The 18,583-nt window shown below is 52.7% G+C and overlaps 1 protein-coding gene across 1 annotated transcript in view; it reads right to left on the bottom strand.

Annotated features, from left to right (window-relative positions):
• Positions 1-16,280, bottom strand: part of NRP2 (neuropilin 2) — a gene marked incomplete at both ends in the record, with an annotated part of 39,805 nt that extends 23,525 nt beyond the window's left edge. The window contains 6 exons of the mRNA XM_008941652.1: positions 32-176; positions 8,292-8,447; positions 9,431-9,600; positions 11,442-11,597; positions 11,804-12,034; positions 16,099-16,280. Coding sequence (XP_008939900.1) covers positions 32-176; positions 8,292-8,447; positions 9,431-9,600; positions 11,442-11,597; positions 11,804-12,034; positions 16,099-16,280 — 1,040 coding nt within the window. The remainder of the gene's footprint in view (positions 1-31; positions 177-8,291; positions 8,448-9,430; positions 9,601-11,441; positions 11,598-11,803; positions 12,035-16,098) is intronic.
• Positions 16,281-18,583: the final 2,303 nt, after the last annotated feature.

Raw genomic sequence — 18,583 nt, 5'->3', positions numbered from 1 at the left:
AGGGGACAGGGGGGAGGGGACACTCACTCACCGGTGATGCGGCAGCCGTAGAGCTCCAGCCTCAGGGCGATGCCGTTGTGCCAGCTCTGGGGACGGATGCGCACGAACCGCGTGAGCAGCGGGCTGTGGATCTTGTTGAGAACCACCTCCGTGGCGTCCTCGTTGGCCTGAAACGTCTGCCAAGGAAGAGGGGACACAGATAGGGTTATGTCCTCTTCAGGGAGAAGGAAGTAACCAGATCGACAGTCAAAATAATCCCAGCAGGGAAGACCGAGAGGAGACTTTCCAGGCAGGGCCAGCCTCTGGTCAGGGGCAGGCAGGGAGAGCTGAGCTGCAGGAGACCCAGGAGCTTGCTGCCCCACTGCCTTTCATGGCCCCTCAAGACACCATGGACTATCAGGCCACAGCTGCTTTGAGCTCTCCCCCAAACCCTGAGTGGCTCGACTGCAAAAGGCCACGTGTCCCTGAGTGCTGTGTGAGATCCTGCCTCCCCTCCCTGGGTAAATGGGTTGACATCCTGAGGTGTCCTCGCACCCAGCTTCACTGAGGAACATGATGTGCAAGCAGCACTGGGAGCAGGGAGGATTCTGCCTCTGGCTGGGGCAGCAAGCTGCCCTCCCAGGCAGTCCCTCACCCCTGCCTCTGCTGCATGCATGCATGCAGCCCACCACACAGACAGCTTTCCAGGAGAGTTTATGATCCAACATGATAAGAAAAAGCTCCTGCCTTACCAGATGGCCATAATCAATAACTACCAGATGGATGCTAGATCCACCCCCCCTGCCCATTATTTTAATAGGCTAGACAAGGACTGGATACTTGTGATTGTGCTTCAAGTTGCAGAGCCATAGCAGGAAAGGGGGGTAAGGAGGGAACACCCAACCTGAGGGTAACTCCCAACCCTTCCTCTGCTCCCAGCATGAAGCACTGAAGCTCACAGGCCAAGGCTGCAGGCACTGCCTCTTCCCCCCAAGCATGCAGGCTCTCAGGACAGGACTAGAGCATCTGCACTGAGATGCTGGACAGGCTTTTCTGGAGGCTTCTTCTCCCCTGCCCATGCTGTGCCAAGCACAGGAGCTTCCTCGAAGTTTATCTCGGAGCAAAGCAGGAGAGTGTCATCTCTGGCACCAATCCTCCATTGGAGGCAAGAGTCAAACAACTCAGCTGTGGATTCCTAGGTTCTGGGACAGAAAAAGGGGGTGAAGCTGTACCCTGGCCTCTCATCTTGAGTAGTGGTTAAGAAGCAGCAGCATTTATAAGCCTCCCACTGCTCCTGGCCCGCAGACAGCACACAGTACTGCTCTTCTCCCAGGAGCCAGCACACCAGGGTGTGCAGAGGGTGTTTTCAGAGAGGGGCAGAGGCTCTTCACAGCACCACACCCAGCTCTGGGCAGTGCCTGCACTTCAGTGTCCTGCCAGGGCAGAGAGCAGCCACCCCACAAAGGGCCTACGTTGCAAATCTGGCTTGTAATTGGGATTTGGGGATGATGTGAACTTGAGCAGAAATGCTCATCTGAAGAATATGTACCATGCTGCTACCATTTAGCAACACAGCATGGCTTATAGGTTTTTAATATCTTATTTTATACTGTCTGACCATACTTCCCATCCTTCTCCTGGCTCAGCAGCCATCAATTACCCTTTTTTCCAGCAGGAGGGCTATAAGAAGAGTGGTTACTGTGAAACACTCTCCAGGCATGCGTGTGTGTGTGTGTATCCTGTAAACCTGTGAGAACACACACACACAGAGGGGCTGAAAGGATCCATTTCCACACTGCAGCAAAGCCTCCAGCTTTATGTCAACACAGAGGCTGACACACAACACCTTACCTCTGAACCTAACACCGGAGAACAGGAAATGTTTAGCTGAGCCTGTGCAACTATTTTAGCACGAGGAGCAGCATGTCAGGTCAGCCCAAAGGTCCCTCTGTCCCAAGGGGCAGCTCCTGATGGTGGCCCCAGCAGATGCCCAGGGGGCAGCAAGCCCCAATGGAATCTTCTGGCAATTTCTCTTTGCTTCCCATCATCAGCAGTTTGAAGACTCCACGAGCCAAAGGTTGCATATGGACCAGCATGTTTAACAGTCACTGACGAGGTTTGCTGCTCTTTTTGGTTCAGCATATTTCCAGTTTTGTTCTTTTTTAGCTCACTTCACACATACGAGCACCAGGGGCCGGAATCCAAATTTACACCAGCGTAATTTGTGGCTGACTTCTGCAAAGTCAAACTCCACAGAGAGCAGAAGCAGGACTGAGCCCAAAAACTTTATCACTACCACATACATCGCTGAAAGCATCTTCTGTACCACCTTAGTCCCTGTCACTGCTTCCAAGGAGAGCGACCTCAATTCTGCTTTAGATTTGGGGACCAGTAATTTCCTCAGACTCGATCACATTCAACAAACTACCTAACTCTGAATGGGGACCTCAGGGGTTGGCTTCTGCCAGTTTAGGAGGGGCAGAAACAGCCCCTCACTTCCAGCCCTAGAATCAGCTGCACTGGTAGGATCAGCCCCAGTGAACCTTGCTTCTCAACAGCCAAAATGGATCCTAGTGAATCACTGCTCTGCACCTTGTTCAGCCCAGGAGCAACAGAGAGGGGCTGTTTTCAGAGGGCAGGTGCTTCGTGCTGATAGAGAAGCAGAGTCCTTCCACACACCTGGGCTTTCAGCCTCCTTCCTGATGCATCACAAGCCCACAGATCCTGCTGCTGCTGCCCAGGGACTGACCTGAGAGGACAGTTTCTCTGCCCTGAAAACCCTGACCCCAGAGGCCAAGCTCCCCGTGCAGAGAGCCCCCTGGACTCGAACAGGCTCTACATCCTGCCTTAAATTAGCACTCACAGCATGGGAAGAACTAGCAGGAAAACGTGTGAAATTGGGAGCGCCAAGAAAGCAAAGATTTCTTCCCTCTCACCAAAATAGAACGTTGCTATTCCTCCCATCCTAGCTGCTTCCCATCCCACTCAGCACATATTTTGAGCCAAGCCTTCGAATGGTGTAAATCAACACATCGCCATCGAAGCAGAAGAAGTCACAGCAATTTACACCAGTAGGGAAAAAAGAATGATTTTAAAAAAAAAATCTGGCTGTGATCTAAGGAGCCAGAGAGATCCACCCTCAGCAGAGAGCACACGTGCTGAAGGGTGATGGAGCCAGCAGACAAATGGGAAAACCATTAACAAATTAAAAGCACCTTCCAAGAAGCAGTCAAGGGAACTCATTTTTACTGCTCCATCAGACAGCTGCCCATCCCCTCCCCATACACTTTATATTTACTTCCATTTTAGTCCAGTCGGCAGGTCTACATGTAAAATTAAATTGATAATCAATGAGAGCTGACCTGCTTAATTAATTTGCTGCAGAAAGCAAGCGGTGAGAGATGATGTCTAGGCTGGAGGAGGACTGGGCAGGTTTTCCATGTGCACACACGTGTGAGCTCCACACCAGCCCTTAGAAGTTGTATTTCTGGCACTGCTGTGGGGTGACAGGGGGATTTTTGAAGCTGCATTAGTTCCAGTGGGTGTGGGAATTGTGCCAGTGGCAGTCTGGAATGAAGGGAGTGAAGGACAGGGAGACAAAAAGCACCGTGAAGTCAGAGAGGCAGCAAGTCAGGGAGGGGACAGGAGGTAACTTCTCTCCTGCTTTATTTATTGTGCTGCTGGGCCACTCTGTGATTTCTTGGGGAGCTAAAGAAAGCAGCTGGGGGAGGCAGAGGAGAAGGCCAAGGATGGCAGCAGCCCTGCTTATGTATGTGTCTCTCTGGACCTACTAGATTTACTGCAGGATTATGTTACTCCTGTGGAGACAGAGCCCTGGAACAGAGCATGCTAACAGGATTAGGGCTTCAGGATTTAGACAGAGAAGCATGAAGGAGAAAAGTAGGGGAGATTATTTTCCTTGTCATATAGGGAAGGCATAAAATGGGGCATGTTTGATGGTGGGAGGATTCTGGCTCGAGTGGAGGGCGGATAGTTCTGGATTTATTAAATCCAGGAACAAGGAGGAAAATAAAAATTAGGCTTGGTCACACTGCACGATGCACAGCCATGAGGCAGAGTGTGCAGGGCTGGGCTTGCCAGCACCGTGTCTTTGAGAGGCTCCACTCAGATCCAGGAGTCACCAGGGACAGGAGGAGTGGCACTCTGCTAGCCTGCAAAGGAGATATCAGGCCCAGAAGTACAAAGCTTTGCTAAGAAAGCCAGGGCTGTAATTCTCCCCTGGTACTGCACCAGGACTGCCTTTCCCAAAGCCTGATGTATTTGTCCTGCCTGCAAAGGCAGCAGGAGCAGCCTGGGACCTGGGGATGCTTCTGGGCAACCACTCTGTACCATGATGCCTCTGTGCAAAGGCACTTGTGGCCTTCTGGCTGATCACACAAGCTTTTCCTGAGTTTTCCAGGTACAGAATCCACAGTACTGAAAGCTTTTCTCTCCCTCTCCAGGTGAATGGACACAGGAGAGCTCATTAAGAAGTGGAAGGACAGAGGAATGCTTCTAAGGGAGCACACAAGGGGCTCCCAAGAGTCACCCTCAGTATGCCCCGCCAGCACCAAGCACCTCTGAGGTCCCCAGCTCCAAGCACAGCTGAGATATTTGGCCCTGCAGCAATCCAACCTGCCTTCTTGCATCCACCTGGACCACCACCCAGGAAGGTTAGCTGACAACAAGCACAAAGCCATCAAAATGAGTAGAAAATGGAAAACCCACATCAGCTGGATCTTGCTGCCGTTTCTCATCCATTGACTTCTCAGGTTCTCAAAGCAAATGTTTCAGCTCCCCTTTTACACACAGAGCAACAGAAGCAGTGAGAGCACCCATCACAGTCCCAACTCACCCTGAATGCTGAAATTCACCCCGTCCCCCAGTCCTTTGCCACACTAGGTGAGCCCCATGAGCTGGTCTCCACACTAAGATGGAGCAGCTCGCACCACCCAGGAGCTGGGACCCAAGACCCTACAGAGAGGGAGGGGGATCAGAATGGACAACCCCTTTTGTTTTCTGGTAAAACCCTTAGAGTTGAATCTATCCAAAGTAAATGGCCAAAAATAAAAGGTCAAATCCTGCCAGGTGCTCTTTTCCTTCCTCGGGTTCAAGTTGTTGTTTTCTACAGACATCTGCAAACTGCTAGATAAGATCTTCTGGAAGATAGCCTCTGGGGCCATCAACCCTGGATGACACAGAGGAGGGGGCAGCAGGGTGGGCAGGAGCCAGAGCAATCTTTCTGGGGCAGGGGTTGTTTGTCCCTGTCCCATGGGGACGTGCTGGTGGGTTGTAGGGGGTGTGTGAGGCAATGAAAGGTGGCAGCTGCTCTCCTCCCTGGCTCCACTCCTGGAGGACACGCAGGGACACAGCTCTGCGCCTCCAGCCAGGCCACTGGGTGATGTCTGGGGTGTGCTGGGCTGGCCCTCGTGGGGAGCAGGCTGCCAGGGGAAGCGGGGCAGGGATGGGGTGGGAAGGTGTGAGGGTGGCATTCTCCTGCCAGCTGCAGGGCTGCCACTGCCTCCCCACCCCAGCAAGGCAGCAGCGCTCGCACGGAAACGGCCCAGCCAGCCCCGGCTGCTGCCAGCAGGGACTCATCTGCTCTTCCTCTGCTTCATCCTGCCTTCCCCCCTCCCCGGCCAGGAGCACTGGGGACTCAAAGGTGACCTATCACATTTCCCAGGGAAGCATCCTGGCCCCGCTCTCCTCTGAAGCACTGGAGAGAGGGAGGGGAAGTGGGGGGGTGAAAGTGAGGAAGCCAGAGCCCCCCACTCTCTGCAGAGAGCATCCCCCCCTCCTGCACTTACAGGTTTTCTCTTGCTGTAGCTCTCTGAGGAAGATGTAGCTGTTACTGACCTGCCTAGAACATGGCAGAGCTCTGCTTTTGGCTCACACAGCCGGCAGAAATTCAGAGCAGTGTTTGATACATCCCATATGCCCATGTGTGCGTGTGCATATATATATGTGTGTGTGTATATATATATATGTGTGTGTGTATATATATCCACGTATATATCTGCATGTATATAGAGGGAGAGTGAGCCCCTGTCTGCACACGTCCTCCCCTCCCTCCCTGCTCCTCGTGGCACCAAACCAAGCTGCGGCAGACTCCATGAATCTCCTTGGCATGGCTCACTCCACGGCTGCAGCCTGACACAGGAGGAACCTGTGCCCTGGGAAGGGGCTCCCAGAGCTCACCTGAGGCAGGATGGGGCCCGTGGGGACCAGAGCCCTCCCCCTGGGTGAGTGGCACAGCTTGGTGGCTGCTGGCCCATCCCTTGACAGGGAGGCAGTGCAGTCACTTGGATGCAAGGGGTAGGCGAGCCACCAAAAAAGCAACGACTTATCCTCCAGCCCTGGGAGGTGTCTGCTAAATTGAGGCCAGAACATGGGAACAAAACAAAATGGGAATAAAAGAGTAAAAAAGGAAAGGTTTGATTCATCCTTTTTTCTATGAAGAGTGAAACCAGAGCAGCATAGGGCCAAATCCTGACTTGGTGGCAATCCATGGGGCTATTTGGAGTGCTTTAGGCTGGTACCAGCCAGGCTTCAGGGTCTGGCTGGAGTCAGGTAAGCTGGCCCAGCAGCACTGAAACCAGCCGTGCTGTCCTGCTCCACCCTGCCTGAGGAGCCAGTGTCCAAGCCCAGCACTGCAAGGATGGGGCATCTCTTCTCCTCTGCAACTAAAGCCACCCTCCAGGCCAGATATTCCACGCTAGTTAGACACCAAAAGGTGAATTTATTGCCAGTGGTTATTTGAATGACTCAACTGTGTATTTAGCCCTGTATTTCTCTGCCTGGTATGTTGCCAATCTCTACCCTGGCTCAGCTTGCAGAAATGGTCCCAGTGAGACCTCAGACTCACAGGGAGCCCAGGGTGAGGAGAGAATGTTCACAAAAAGATCTGCTGCAGCCAGGGGGTCCTGGGAGAGCACAGAGCCCACACACCACTGCATGGCAACTGCCTTAGGGTTATACATGAGCTCTGCCAGGAGCTGCAGCCCTGGAGCCAGCCTGCCTGAGCTCTAGGGGAGCCTGGCTGCTGACTCTACAACGGGGTGCTGGGGTGCCCTGTGCCTCCATTTCCCTACCTCTAAAATAGGACTAACACCACCTCACTGGCACGCGAGGAGCCGAAATACTCCAAATATTGGAGGTATGAGACCCTGCCAGGGGCCTCTGCACGGAGAAGACTCGTTCTGGGAAGCAGAGTGAATTTGAACCGTGAGACACGCTTGTGGGGAAGGGGAAATCACCCGGCCCGGAAGGGAAGGAAATGTCTGGATGAATCTTGGACGAGGCAGGCTACTGCATTTCATGCCAGTAGTGCCTGTGACAGCAAAGAGAGGGGACAGCTAATTTAACAGAAGTGCTGAGCAAGCTGAAATGGCCAGGACGTGCGTGCGGGGGGAGGCGAGTGGGACCCCAGCCCCCGAGATCACGCAGACAGATTATGGCACAGCACCAGGGAGGACCTCAGCTGCAGCAGCAGGGCTGGGGGGCGCCACAGGCGAGTGGGGAAGGGCTCTCCTGAGGTGTCCTTAACCAGGGGACAACCACGTGGCCAAGGGAAGTGACAGAGCAGGACCAGCCTGGCACCACGGCTGCCTTAACCTCCCTCCCGTGTGGGCCACTCCAGCCTTGCCTCACCTGGCCACGCAGCAGCACCCACAAGGCTTGGAAAGGCTGCACACCCATATTTCTGCTCCCTTCCCCTCTTCCCAACTCTGTATGCCTCCCAGAAGCACAGTTAGGGCATGCAACAGCTCCCAGGGTTCAACACACCCTTGCTGACCGTGCCTGCTAGCACAGATCCCACAGCTCTGGCAGCCTGAATTGCTCCTCATTATTTATTGTTCATTTTGTTCTCCGGGATAGTGTGATTCCCCCTCAGGATTTGTGCCCTTTCATTTCCAGGCCTCAGTAACTCCTGAACTACAGTTTCATGTGGTTTCGTGATTGTTAACCCAGCATGCAGACAGGGCTATGGCCATAAAAGCTCAATGAATCTTGTATGGTGAAACACAGGCTGTGAAAGCATTTTCTCCTTCATTTGAAGTCAAAGAACACACTCTCGCCACCACGAAAGATGCAACAGCAGCCAGGTTTTCCAAGGAACAGTGTCTCCTCATTGCTGAGCAGAGGACAAAGGACTATTTCTGCTCAGAGCATCACCAGCCTTTCAGCCTTCATCAGAAAAAGGGTCCCTCACAGATTCAACACTCTGGGCCTGTAAAATCTCTCTGTTCTCTTCCCACCTGTTGGCTCCAAGTCTGACCAAGAGGCATGGAAAAGAGATGAAAGGCCTTTACCTTGTGGTTTTTCCCGTGTCGGTACATCATCCAGTCCTCCCCGTTGGTGCTGACCTCCAGCTTGTAGGTACGGACGTAGTACCCATTCTGGGTTTCTCTGGAGATGGCACCCTGGGTGGCAATGGCTGTGAGAACAGTCAGGAAGTGGAGGTCCACCTTTCCAAGGGGAAAAAGGGACAAGAGAGAGAGTGGTGACCACTGGAGAGCCCAGGTTGGATAGTCAGTTCCTCCCTCTGTCTCTGAAAAAGGAGGTGCTGTGAATTCAGTCTGGCTCACTCCATCTGTGGGGGCACATTTCAACAGGCACAACCCCCCAGGCTGACTTCAGCAGGGTGCTTTCAGATAGGACCATGGCACAGGAGTAACTAAGGAGCTTGATGTCCATCCTCATGGGACCATCACAAAGCCTTCTTCCTGCCTCGGACCAAGCAACAGGGGCTGCACAGAAGCTCATGTCCATTAAAGCAGGGCAGAAGCTGATTTTTCCCATGTAAAATAAAAGCATGATGTCCAATTAGCAAGTGCTGCAGTTCTTGGTTTTCCCTTGCTTTGTTGGCTTTTGGGTTTTTCTTTTTTTACAGTGCAGGTTGAGAAAGGTCAGCAGAGCTGGCTGGGTAGCACTGCCATGAATGAAGAATGAGAAGTCTGCCAGAGGCAATGACATTCACCACCTCCCATTCCTCCTGCCCTTTAGCAAGCAGTGTCTCACAGCGAGGTGACCCAGCCAGAAGCCCTGTGTGGACAAAGGCTGTGGCTCTAACCAGCTCCCAGGGAAAGCTGCTGCCCTGTCAGTCCCCTCCTACCCGACATTACCCCATCCAGTTCCCCCATCACTGACGAGATAAGCATTACTCTAGTTGTTTTTCCACATGCCCCCCTGGAGACTTTGATCCTCGGGTCAGTGGTGGGGTCAGGAGCCCTTGTAAGTGGCAGAGGTCCTTCAGTCTGCTGGACAAGGTTTTGGGCAGGAAGGAGGGGGTGGGAGCGGGCCAGGGGGTTGAGCCAGCCCGTCGCATCTCCTGGAGGCACTGCAGCCCCCCTGCTGCTCACTCCCCAGGAGCCACAGAGGCAATAAAAAATTCACCATGCCTTATGGCCAAGGGTCAGTTTAAGAGCCTGGCAGCCCATGTGGTGCATACCTGGAGGTACTCCTTGTTGCTGTCCACGTTGGGGGTCCAGCCGTTGTCGTCGCTGTTGAGCCGGCTCTGCTGAGGGGTCCATCGCCCGTCCGAGTAGGTTGAGGAGGCACTGATCTGCATGTTGGAGATCCTGCCAGACTCCATCCCCAGGGGCACGTTGCACTGGAAGTCTGGAGGGGACACACACACACAGAGCAGCTTACGGCCTCTGTAGGTGACTCCCAGGTGGAAGGCAGCCCTGACCCATCCTCCCCCAGCTAGCCCCCAGCAAAGCCACCTGCCCGGAAAGATGACCAGATCTGCAGCATCCTGCAGGTTGTGTGCGTTCACAGATGGCACTGGGAAACCAAAGATGGGCCAGCTTTATGTTTGCATGGCCCTCTGACAACGAATAAATCTCCACCTCCTTCACCTTCACACAGTTTTGCCAATTCTTTCCCTTCCCTCCCTCCATCTCCAGTAAGATATCCCAAGTCCCCTTGCCACAAAGTCCTGCAACTTCTTGAAGGCTGGAGGTGAAATCTAAGCTCTGACAAGGCAAGCAGTATGAGCAGGCACAACGGGAGGGTGCTTGCTGCTGTGCTGCTGGCAGGAACATCAAGGCCTGGAATGGCTTTGAGTGGATGTGAGAGTATGGAAGCACGTGTGGATGTGCCTGCCTATATGTGCATGTGCTATATGTGATATCAGGCCCACAGGAATTACTCAGCCAAGAACATGAAAGACTCTAGTACGCTTTCATTTGGGTTTCCTCACTTCTAAAGCTTTCAAAATCACCATCAGCTCAATCTTATTGCACATCTCATATTTTATGGCAACTCTCCTGTAAAAACAAGAGCAAAGGAAATGCTGGTAGGATATACTGCATGGGCTCCAGTGGGCCACTGCTGTAAAGCAGCAGGGCTCCACCAAACTGGCTGGGTTTTTAACGTGGCCAAGTCAACCCCGGGGGGTAAATGATGGGCCAAGTTGAGATCTCAGTGGCATTATTAAAGTTTCCATTCACACCAGCACAAATCAAAACAGCCTCTTGTGTTGCTCTTGTGCTCCATTTCTCAAGCTTTGTGTATCATTAATAGGATTGGGAAATAAAATGTTAAAGAACAGAATGGGAAGAGGGTTAAAGAACAGATCAAGTGAGTGTGGAGACAGGCAATGGTGAAGAGCTCATGCTTGTCTGTAACTCTCACAGCCTCAGCAGAACATCCCTAACTCAAACACAGAGCAAGTGCCAGCAACCCAGCTGCCCTAGTGCTGCACAACCCCTGCACCACCCTGTTCTCCATCATGGGCTTTCAGCGTTGGGTCAAGGACCCCCTCTCTTTCTCTGGGACTGAGGGGTGTCCTGAAGGCTTCTTCTATTCTGTTCTGTCACAGGTTCACTGTGAACAGGGGTCAAACTGTAGCTCATGTAAAAACACCATGGGAAAACAAACTGAATCCTTCCTCGCCTGCAGGCATTATCAGAAAGTGTTATCAAAAGAATCAAAATGCTCTTCATTCTCAAAACACACAACTTTCCTCCTCACTCCACATCAATTTACCTCCCTTAATAGGGATCTAAAACAAATTTTGGTTTGATATTCTTAGGGCTTTAGGCATTTTTTAATTAGACAGCCACAAAATTCCAATTTGTAGTTTGGGGCCGTGACTTTTTGGAAAAGCAGAGAAAGGGAGAGAGTATTTTCCCCTGTGCCTTAATGAATCTGCTGTACCTGCTGGGCTGAAGTCTGCCCCCCAAATCCTTTGGGCTGAACACAGACACGAAGAATTCTATCCCAAAAGGTATTAAGAAGACTTGGTGAACAAGTGAAAAGTCAAAGAAAGGTCAGAAAGTGTGATTCTTACTGAAATCTCACTTCTAGGAGAAACAGAGAACACACCTCGTGTAACTGCTGTCTGCAGTGCTGGTGGGGGACCAGCCCCTGGACACCCCCCTGTGCCAAGGGAAAGACTTGGGAAATACAGGTGACACGACTGCCTACATCACATGCACGTGTTCCCAACTTACTTTCTGGGACTTCCTGCTGGATCAAGTAGTACTTGGCAGAGAAACCATCTTTAGCCACGGCCAGGTCCGTGTGGAAGGTGAGCGAGAGGACGCCGGTGGTCGAGCGGATGTCTGAAGGCATCTTGGTGCCACAGTATCTGCCTATCAAGGGGCCAACTGCAAAAGAAAGAGCAGCAGAGGTAACGTCTGCTCTTCCACCACCCTCCTGGGCGACCACCAGGTTGGCCCCAGCACTGCATGAACCCACGGAGTTCACGGAGCCACGGCTGAGGTCAGGCCCCTCTGGTGTTCAGGCACAGACTGTGCAGTTCTGGAGCCCTGTGAGACACCCAGGCCAGCAGCACAGCACTGAGCTGTCTTACCCTGAGGGATGCCGTCCCAGATGTCCAGCCAGTCATACTTGCAGTCTCCTTCTCCTGCCTGCAGTGGGTCGTGCTCAAGGTCGAAGAGCAGAAAGTGGAGGAGGATTTCTGTCTTTGGTTTGGCAATGATGGTGAAGATGCAGTCCAGGTTGTGGGGATACTTGTCAGGGAAACCTGGAGACTCAATAGTGCCGTTGGAGGCAGTGAAGTTTCTGGAGCAGTCCTCGGAGCCTGGAGTGGCAGGAAAAAAACCCACAGCCTTAGCAACAATGGGGCTTAATGCCAACGGCTCCACACTGTGGAAATCCCATTTTGAGCTTACTGGGGTTGTGTATTCACTTCTGGAGATGTAACCCAAGAGCTCCCTGAATTCCTGCAAGGACGGGGAGGGTGATTTTCAAAGCTTTCTGCAGGTGGAGAGACAAGGTCTGTGTGTTCACTGGTGTGGACAGCATGGTTCCAAATCTCTCAGAGAGCTCTGCAAACACAACCTGTACCACTGGTGATCCTGCTGCAAATTACTTTGAAAACATGATCAGGAGGGTGATCCTACCCAAAGCCACAGCTGCGATTTGGCAGGTGAGCACCCTGCCACGTCCACCAAACCAATGGTGGTGGCCCTGGTCAAATGGAGGCCACCAGCCACACTGGCAAAGGGCTGGAGCAGCTCTAGGTCTGACGGAGGAGCCCCTGTGTTTGGGGAGGGGGCTGCCTGGAAGGGGGTAGAGAGGAGTAACAGGGATGTCACCTCTTTGGAAAAGCTGTGCCCAGGGACTGGTCTCCTGCAATCTCTACTCCTTCACCATGGACATCTGTGCCTCAGTGTCCTCTCGAGAAAAATCAGGAAGCACAAATGTTTACACAGTGAAAGGGCCTGGGGGGAGTGTGCTGATGTCTCCACTGTTAGCTGGAAGCCCCCAGTCAGCCTGTGAACCCCTGAGCCCCACACAAGGGATGAGGGCCAGCTCCAGCATACGTCCCCATAACGTGGCCACAGCAAGAGCGGGGTGACAGGGGCTGTGGCAGGGGAGGAACAGAGCCCTCTTTCTCCCAGGCCGAGCTGTCTGCCCCAGAAATGCAAGTTATTTCTACCCTTAAAGAAGACCTTTGCGTGGTGAGGAGGACAGACAATGTTGCCTCTTACTTCTTGCTGACCTCAGCACTGGCCTCCGGCTGCAGCCGGGCCAGCTCGGTGCCCCTCTCACACAGTCAAGGTGCCTCGGGGTGGCCAGGGAAAGGGGAATTTGTGTCATATTCATACCATGGTGACTTTGAAACCGCTGTGCTGTGGAGACAGGACAATAGGCAACAGAAATCTGCAGCCTGGAGCTACCCGAGGCGAAAGGGGATGTCAGAAAGGCTGCCAGCCGCTGCTGCAACCCGGCGTTGGCATGCACAGAGGTTTCTACTTCAGTTTTACTGGGACACTCTCCTTCTCCTCTAGCAACCCTTCTGCTCCAGCTTTTCCAGGCAGCACGAGCCTTCCCAGGACTAATGGGAGACTTGTTATTCAATTCAGCATTAACCTACAGGAGTCAGGCCAGCCGCCCGCAGTAATAGCAGGATCCCCACGCTGCATTATGCAGTGCCTAGCTGGAGAGCTGCTTGGGAGAGACTCTTAATTGACTACCTAATGAAGCAGCCAGCTCTTCTGGGGTGAACCTGTGGGGTAGAACACAGAGGCAAAAAAAATAAGGCCAAGCACAAATCACAGCGTAACGCCGTGAAGAGGGACGAGGGTGCACTTGGTTCTGGAAAGCCTGAAAAACAAATAAATAGGGCAAAGAACACGAGCTCCAAGCTAGGGAGAAATATCAAAGACTAAAACCAGAGTCGGGGACTGTCCTCTAGAGACTGGAGAGACTCGTAAGTGTGTCACTGCATTAGACAACAGCAGTTTTCTCATCTGGGGCTCTTACTGCGTTTAGCATCTTTGTGGAGGGGTTTGGCTGCTGGCAGCAAACACAGCCATCAGCTTTAACTGAGGAAGCTGCAGATAATCAAGGGGAGTCACGCTGGCTTCGGCAGCACCGGCCAGCCCGGGAGGAGACTTTGATGCCCAGGGCTGGAAGCTCAGGCCAGCCCTGCCGAACTGACTCACAGAGGGAGCAGCAGGGAGGCTGGACCAGCCAGGGCAGGCGGCTCTTTTGTCAGCCCGGGGACCGCTGGCTGATACCCATCAGGGGACTCAAAGACTGGTATGCAGTTGTTTGTATGCAGATTGCTCCTCTCTCACACCCAGATAAGGGGAATTTAGCACGAGGTGTGGATATAAATGCCGAGTTGAAAAGAGTTATTTTTTCAGGTCACCTTTAAGAAAGAAAGGAGCTGCAGCCACGCTGTCTTTACTGATGTGGACAATGACAATCGGATGACCTTTAAAGCTGGTGACACCCTGACAGCTCAGATGGAAACTGTGCCCCTGCCTGCTTGCAAACAAAAGGCAGGGTCTGTTTGCACTGCAGCTCCCCACAGCTCCCCACTGCCCTCCTCCCAGGGGGATGAGACGGGCTGGGGGTGCTCCCCAATCACAGCGTCATCCAGGCTCCCGTGCCAAAACCTGCCTCGCCAGGCTGGATTTTGGGGGTGTGACTGGAGGAAAGGATGGCTATTTCTGGAGCAACGGCTGCCTGTGGGGGAGGGCGATGGTGAAAGGAGCCCCAGCGCTACCTCAGACCTACATGGAGGGACAGAAACTTATCTACAGCTTCCCTCCAACATCCACTCTCCCCCAGACCAGACCTTGCCTCCTCTCCCTCCCTATCACCAGCAACAAAATCTCCCTTTGCCATGAATTCGGCCCCTTGATGGCTCTCACCCAGGTAGACAGGGTTCCTGCCTGCCATGCCCTCCCACAGCCACACTCGGCCTGGGCACCTCAGCCAGCTGGCCCACTCCACACTGCCCAGTGCCCTGACCCATGGTGTGGACCCACTGTGAGGTCAGGCACAACCCAGCACGGTCTGCTGGGCTCTGAGGGGATGTGTGCAGGCAGTGAGAGGCAAGGGAGGTTGGGGTGGGTTGGCACTCTTCCCACCCAAACACAGACATTCTTTGCCATCCTCCATACTGGCAACTGGCCTCAGTAAACCTCAACAGCCAGATGAACCACTAAATTCTCTCAGGACTAACCTGCATCCTAACCATCAGCAGGCAGCCATGGTGAGCTGGATGCACCACGACAGCTCAGTGGCCAGTTACACAGCCCAAGCAACCACCAGCAACAACACTCCCCTCATCCACCTGAACCTCCAGACACCTCCTATCCTCACTATTTCACAATGAATTTGGGGAGTCCCATTCCTGTCCTCTTGCAGCAGAGTCTCTGCATTCACATCTGTCTGTAGCAGGGTTGTGGGTCGCCTGTGCCCCTCTGCCTGCTGCACAGCTGGACCAGGGACCTCAGACATGGGTGCCTGTGCTCCCTGCCCTCCCCCTGAAGAGGCTGGGTGAGTGACCCTGCTGTGCTCTCTTCTAGTTCTTCAGCAAGCGAGGGCATATTTTTGTGCTGGATGCAATGATGTGAGACCGGTGTGTGTATTTTGTTCCAATGCACCACTGAAGGAATGTGGGCACAGGGCAGGTGCCCGTGTCCCTGGGCAAAACCCACTCTTGCTCCCTTGGTGCACAGGCAAACCTCTGTCACCTGCACACACCGAGTGGGCTTTGTTTTCTCAAGCACCCTTCTTCCCAGACACACACTTCTAGCAAATTTCAGACAGGAACGCTAGTAACGGGTCTTTATGCAGCTTTTTCTTTCCTCAATAACAGTTTAGTATGAAACAGAATTATGAATAGTTCCTCTTCTATCTGCCTGGAAAGGCTCTGCCTCAGCTGTGCCAGCACTGCTGACTGCAGTTCCTCGAAAACCAGAGCTCCCCAGTTACAAAACCCACTTCCAGACAGAGGAAACACAGCGTCATTGATCCACCCTGAATGGCAACTCGCAGGAGGGGGAGCTCCACACACTTCCAAGGCAGGGACAAGCCTCTCTTACCCTATTAAGCTCCACATGTGCCAGGGGGAAAAGATGTATGTTTCTAGTCCTTGAATACAAGAGGGCATATAAAGAGGAACCCTGGTTTTACTGCCACGCTGTGACCCAAAATGCACCACCACGCACCACGGGCGTATTCACCTTCTTGGAGATGACATGCAACAGACTGGCTTAAATTAAAAAAAACAAAAAGCCCTTTATCTCTGGAGAACATGCTGCAAAAGTGGCCCAAGACATCTCCTGGTGAAGTTCCTCGTGGCACACAGCCTGGGAGAGGGGAGCTGACTCAGACACTCACCTGTCTTGTAGATCTCGTAGCGCAGGGAGAAGCCGGCCCCTTGCCGCGCGTAGTCGGAGGTGAACTTGATGTAGAGAGAGGGGCCCGAGGAGATGATGGTGGGAGGTGCTATGTTCCCACAGTGCTTGCCCAGCAGGTCTGCTGCCTCGCTGTCCCCGTCCCGGATCTCGATGTAGTCGTACCTGTGAGGAGGGTGAAATGGCACCAAAGCCATCTGTCGGGGAGCTGCCTCGAGATGCCAGGAAGGGACACACAAAACACTGCCTTGTGGCTGCATGCTTTGCAGAACATCTTCCAGAGAGGCACCTGGGACTCTGTCACTCATGCCACACCACATACCTCTCAATATGGGGTTTTTTTCCCTTTTGTGTCTCTGGCTACATTTAAGTCCCTTCCACTGTTGCTCCTCACATCATTAATTTATTGCTCTCACATCCACTTCGACTGCAGAGTCAACATGCAATATTTAGGACACAATTTACCTCCATTTCCACAAGCCGCCTCCTGCACGAGACACACTCAGAGACAACTCTCCTGGGGCTGCTCTCTTTCCCCCACTTCTCTCCTTAAAGTGCCATTGTGCTGCTTGGCACAGCCCAGTTTATTCCCCTGTTCAGGTGGGGTCTGCCCAAACACACACCAAGCACTGAACAAAGAGTCAACGTTCAATCCCTTTGAGCAGGTAGCTACTTCGTGCACTGTTTGACACCAACATGGTCCTTTAATAAGCATGGCCAGCACACTTAGCACTTGGACAGTAGCACTGACCCTCTTCTCTTAAGGGCTAACAAAGATTTCCTGTGGAGGAGAAGTGCTGCCTGAGAGCTGGGTAACCCCAGCCTCTAAACCTGATCCTTGTCCTCCCTGTAACCACCACTTGCCTTTGCAAAGCCCTATGTGGAGATGTCCCAGTGGCCTGGCTCCTGGGCACCTGAATGGTCTGGGGAAGGAACATGCAGGCTTGGAAGAATTGCTGCAGAGGCAAAAGCTTGTTGCAAAGCTGGGAGGTAAAACTCCCCCAGATTCCTTCCTATTTTCTAGGCCATGACTAATGGCAAGGTAGAATCAGCCTCTGAGTGCTGTGAAGAAACAAACAGCTTTTACGTGAACATCTTGTTCTTCAGTTGCTTTCTAACACCCACGCTCCCTTGTCCCTCCTCTCCTCTCTGGCCAGCACGCTGCTATTTACAGACACTGCCCATCTCCTCCACTCTTCATTCCCCTTGTAACAACCTGTTTGAGCAACATGCTACAGCTTTTCCCATGGGGCCAGGGGGGAAAGAGCATTTCCAGGCTGCCTTTCTTCTTTGTCACAAGATCTCCTGTTTGGGAAGGGAGAGTTGAAAGGGGAAGTAGCTTGCTGGATACAGAATGATCCTCATGTGACTCATTCCTGTTCTGCAAAGCACACATCGGCAGGCAACGACCACAAAACAAACTCGCAGGGACTCGGTGTGCTCTTCCACTAAGAAAGATGGCCTGGACAGCTTTGGTTTCACTCCTTTCTGGGACTAAATCAGGCTGAGAGCCAGGAGCAAAATACCTGCAGATAAAATCCTGTCTATGCCAGAGCAAGCACTCAGCTAGCTGCAATCACCCAGCCTTTAACAGCATTACAGACTCAATTGGCTTGGCCAAGGTGAAATCCAAGCGGTCTTGAGAAGAGGCACTTGCACAGGAAGAGCATTTGCCTCAGCTGGTGGACACAGAGCAATATAAATGAAGATCTGTTCCCTTTGCTCTGTTCCTTCCTCAGTTCTGTTCAGCTCTCCATCACCTCCTGACCCCTTTTTACCCTGACACTGCCCAGCAGCACCCTGCGTGACCCCACTAATGTCCATCATGTGTGGCACGATCCCACCACCTCCCCAGGAAGGACTAACATAAAAGAAGCACAACCACTGCCCTCTAAGTAGAATTTTTTTCTTCCCTTGTTTGTCTATTTGTTTAAAGTAGTGCTGAGCAAACAGCAGGGACATTTTGTTCTCTAAATAACTACTTGATTTCAGTGTGTTTGCAGTCCTTTCATATCTGAACCACACATCTGTGTCGCAGAACCACTGGCTACTACTGAAATGGGGAATATGTGGCAAAAAAATCAATTTGGCAAAACCATGGATGTTGGCAAAACAGAGCTCACAGAGGGGATTGTAAAAGCTGTCGTTTGCAGGGCACGGGCAGAGGTCAGCTGCATCCCAGGGCATCACATCTCTGTGTCCCTGGGGGGTTATAACTCACCAACACCACACACAGTTCCCAGTAAGGGTCACAGCTCCTGCTGCAGCCAACACCCCAACCATCCCAGCCCTGCCCACATAGCTCCTCAAACCACCCAGTGCTGCAGGAGCCCTGGCAGTTTCAGAAGGAAATTTTGGACCAAAAAATATTTGCTTATAGAATGGGTGAATAACTTCCACTAACACAGACAATTTGGGAATACTGCAATCTGCTGGTGGGCAATCTGCAAATGGAAAATTGAAAGAAT

The sequence above is a fragment of the Merops nubicus genome, unplaced genomic scaffold (genome assembly GCF_000691845.1).
Source record: "Merops nubicus isolate BGI_N331 unplaced genomic scaffold, ASM69184v1 scaffold5566, whole genome shotgun sequence".
NCBI classification, from domain to species: Eukaryota; Metazoa; Chordata; class Aves; order Coraciiformes; family Meropidae; genus Merops; species Merops nubicus.
This window is presented reverse-complemented; position numbering and strand designations above follow the sequence as displayed.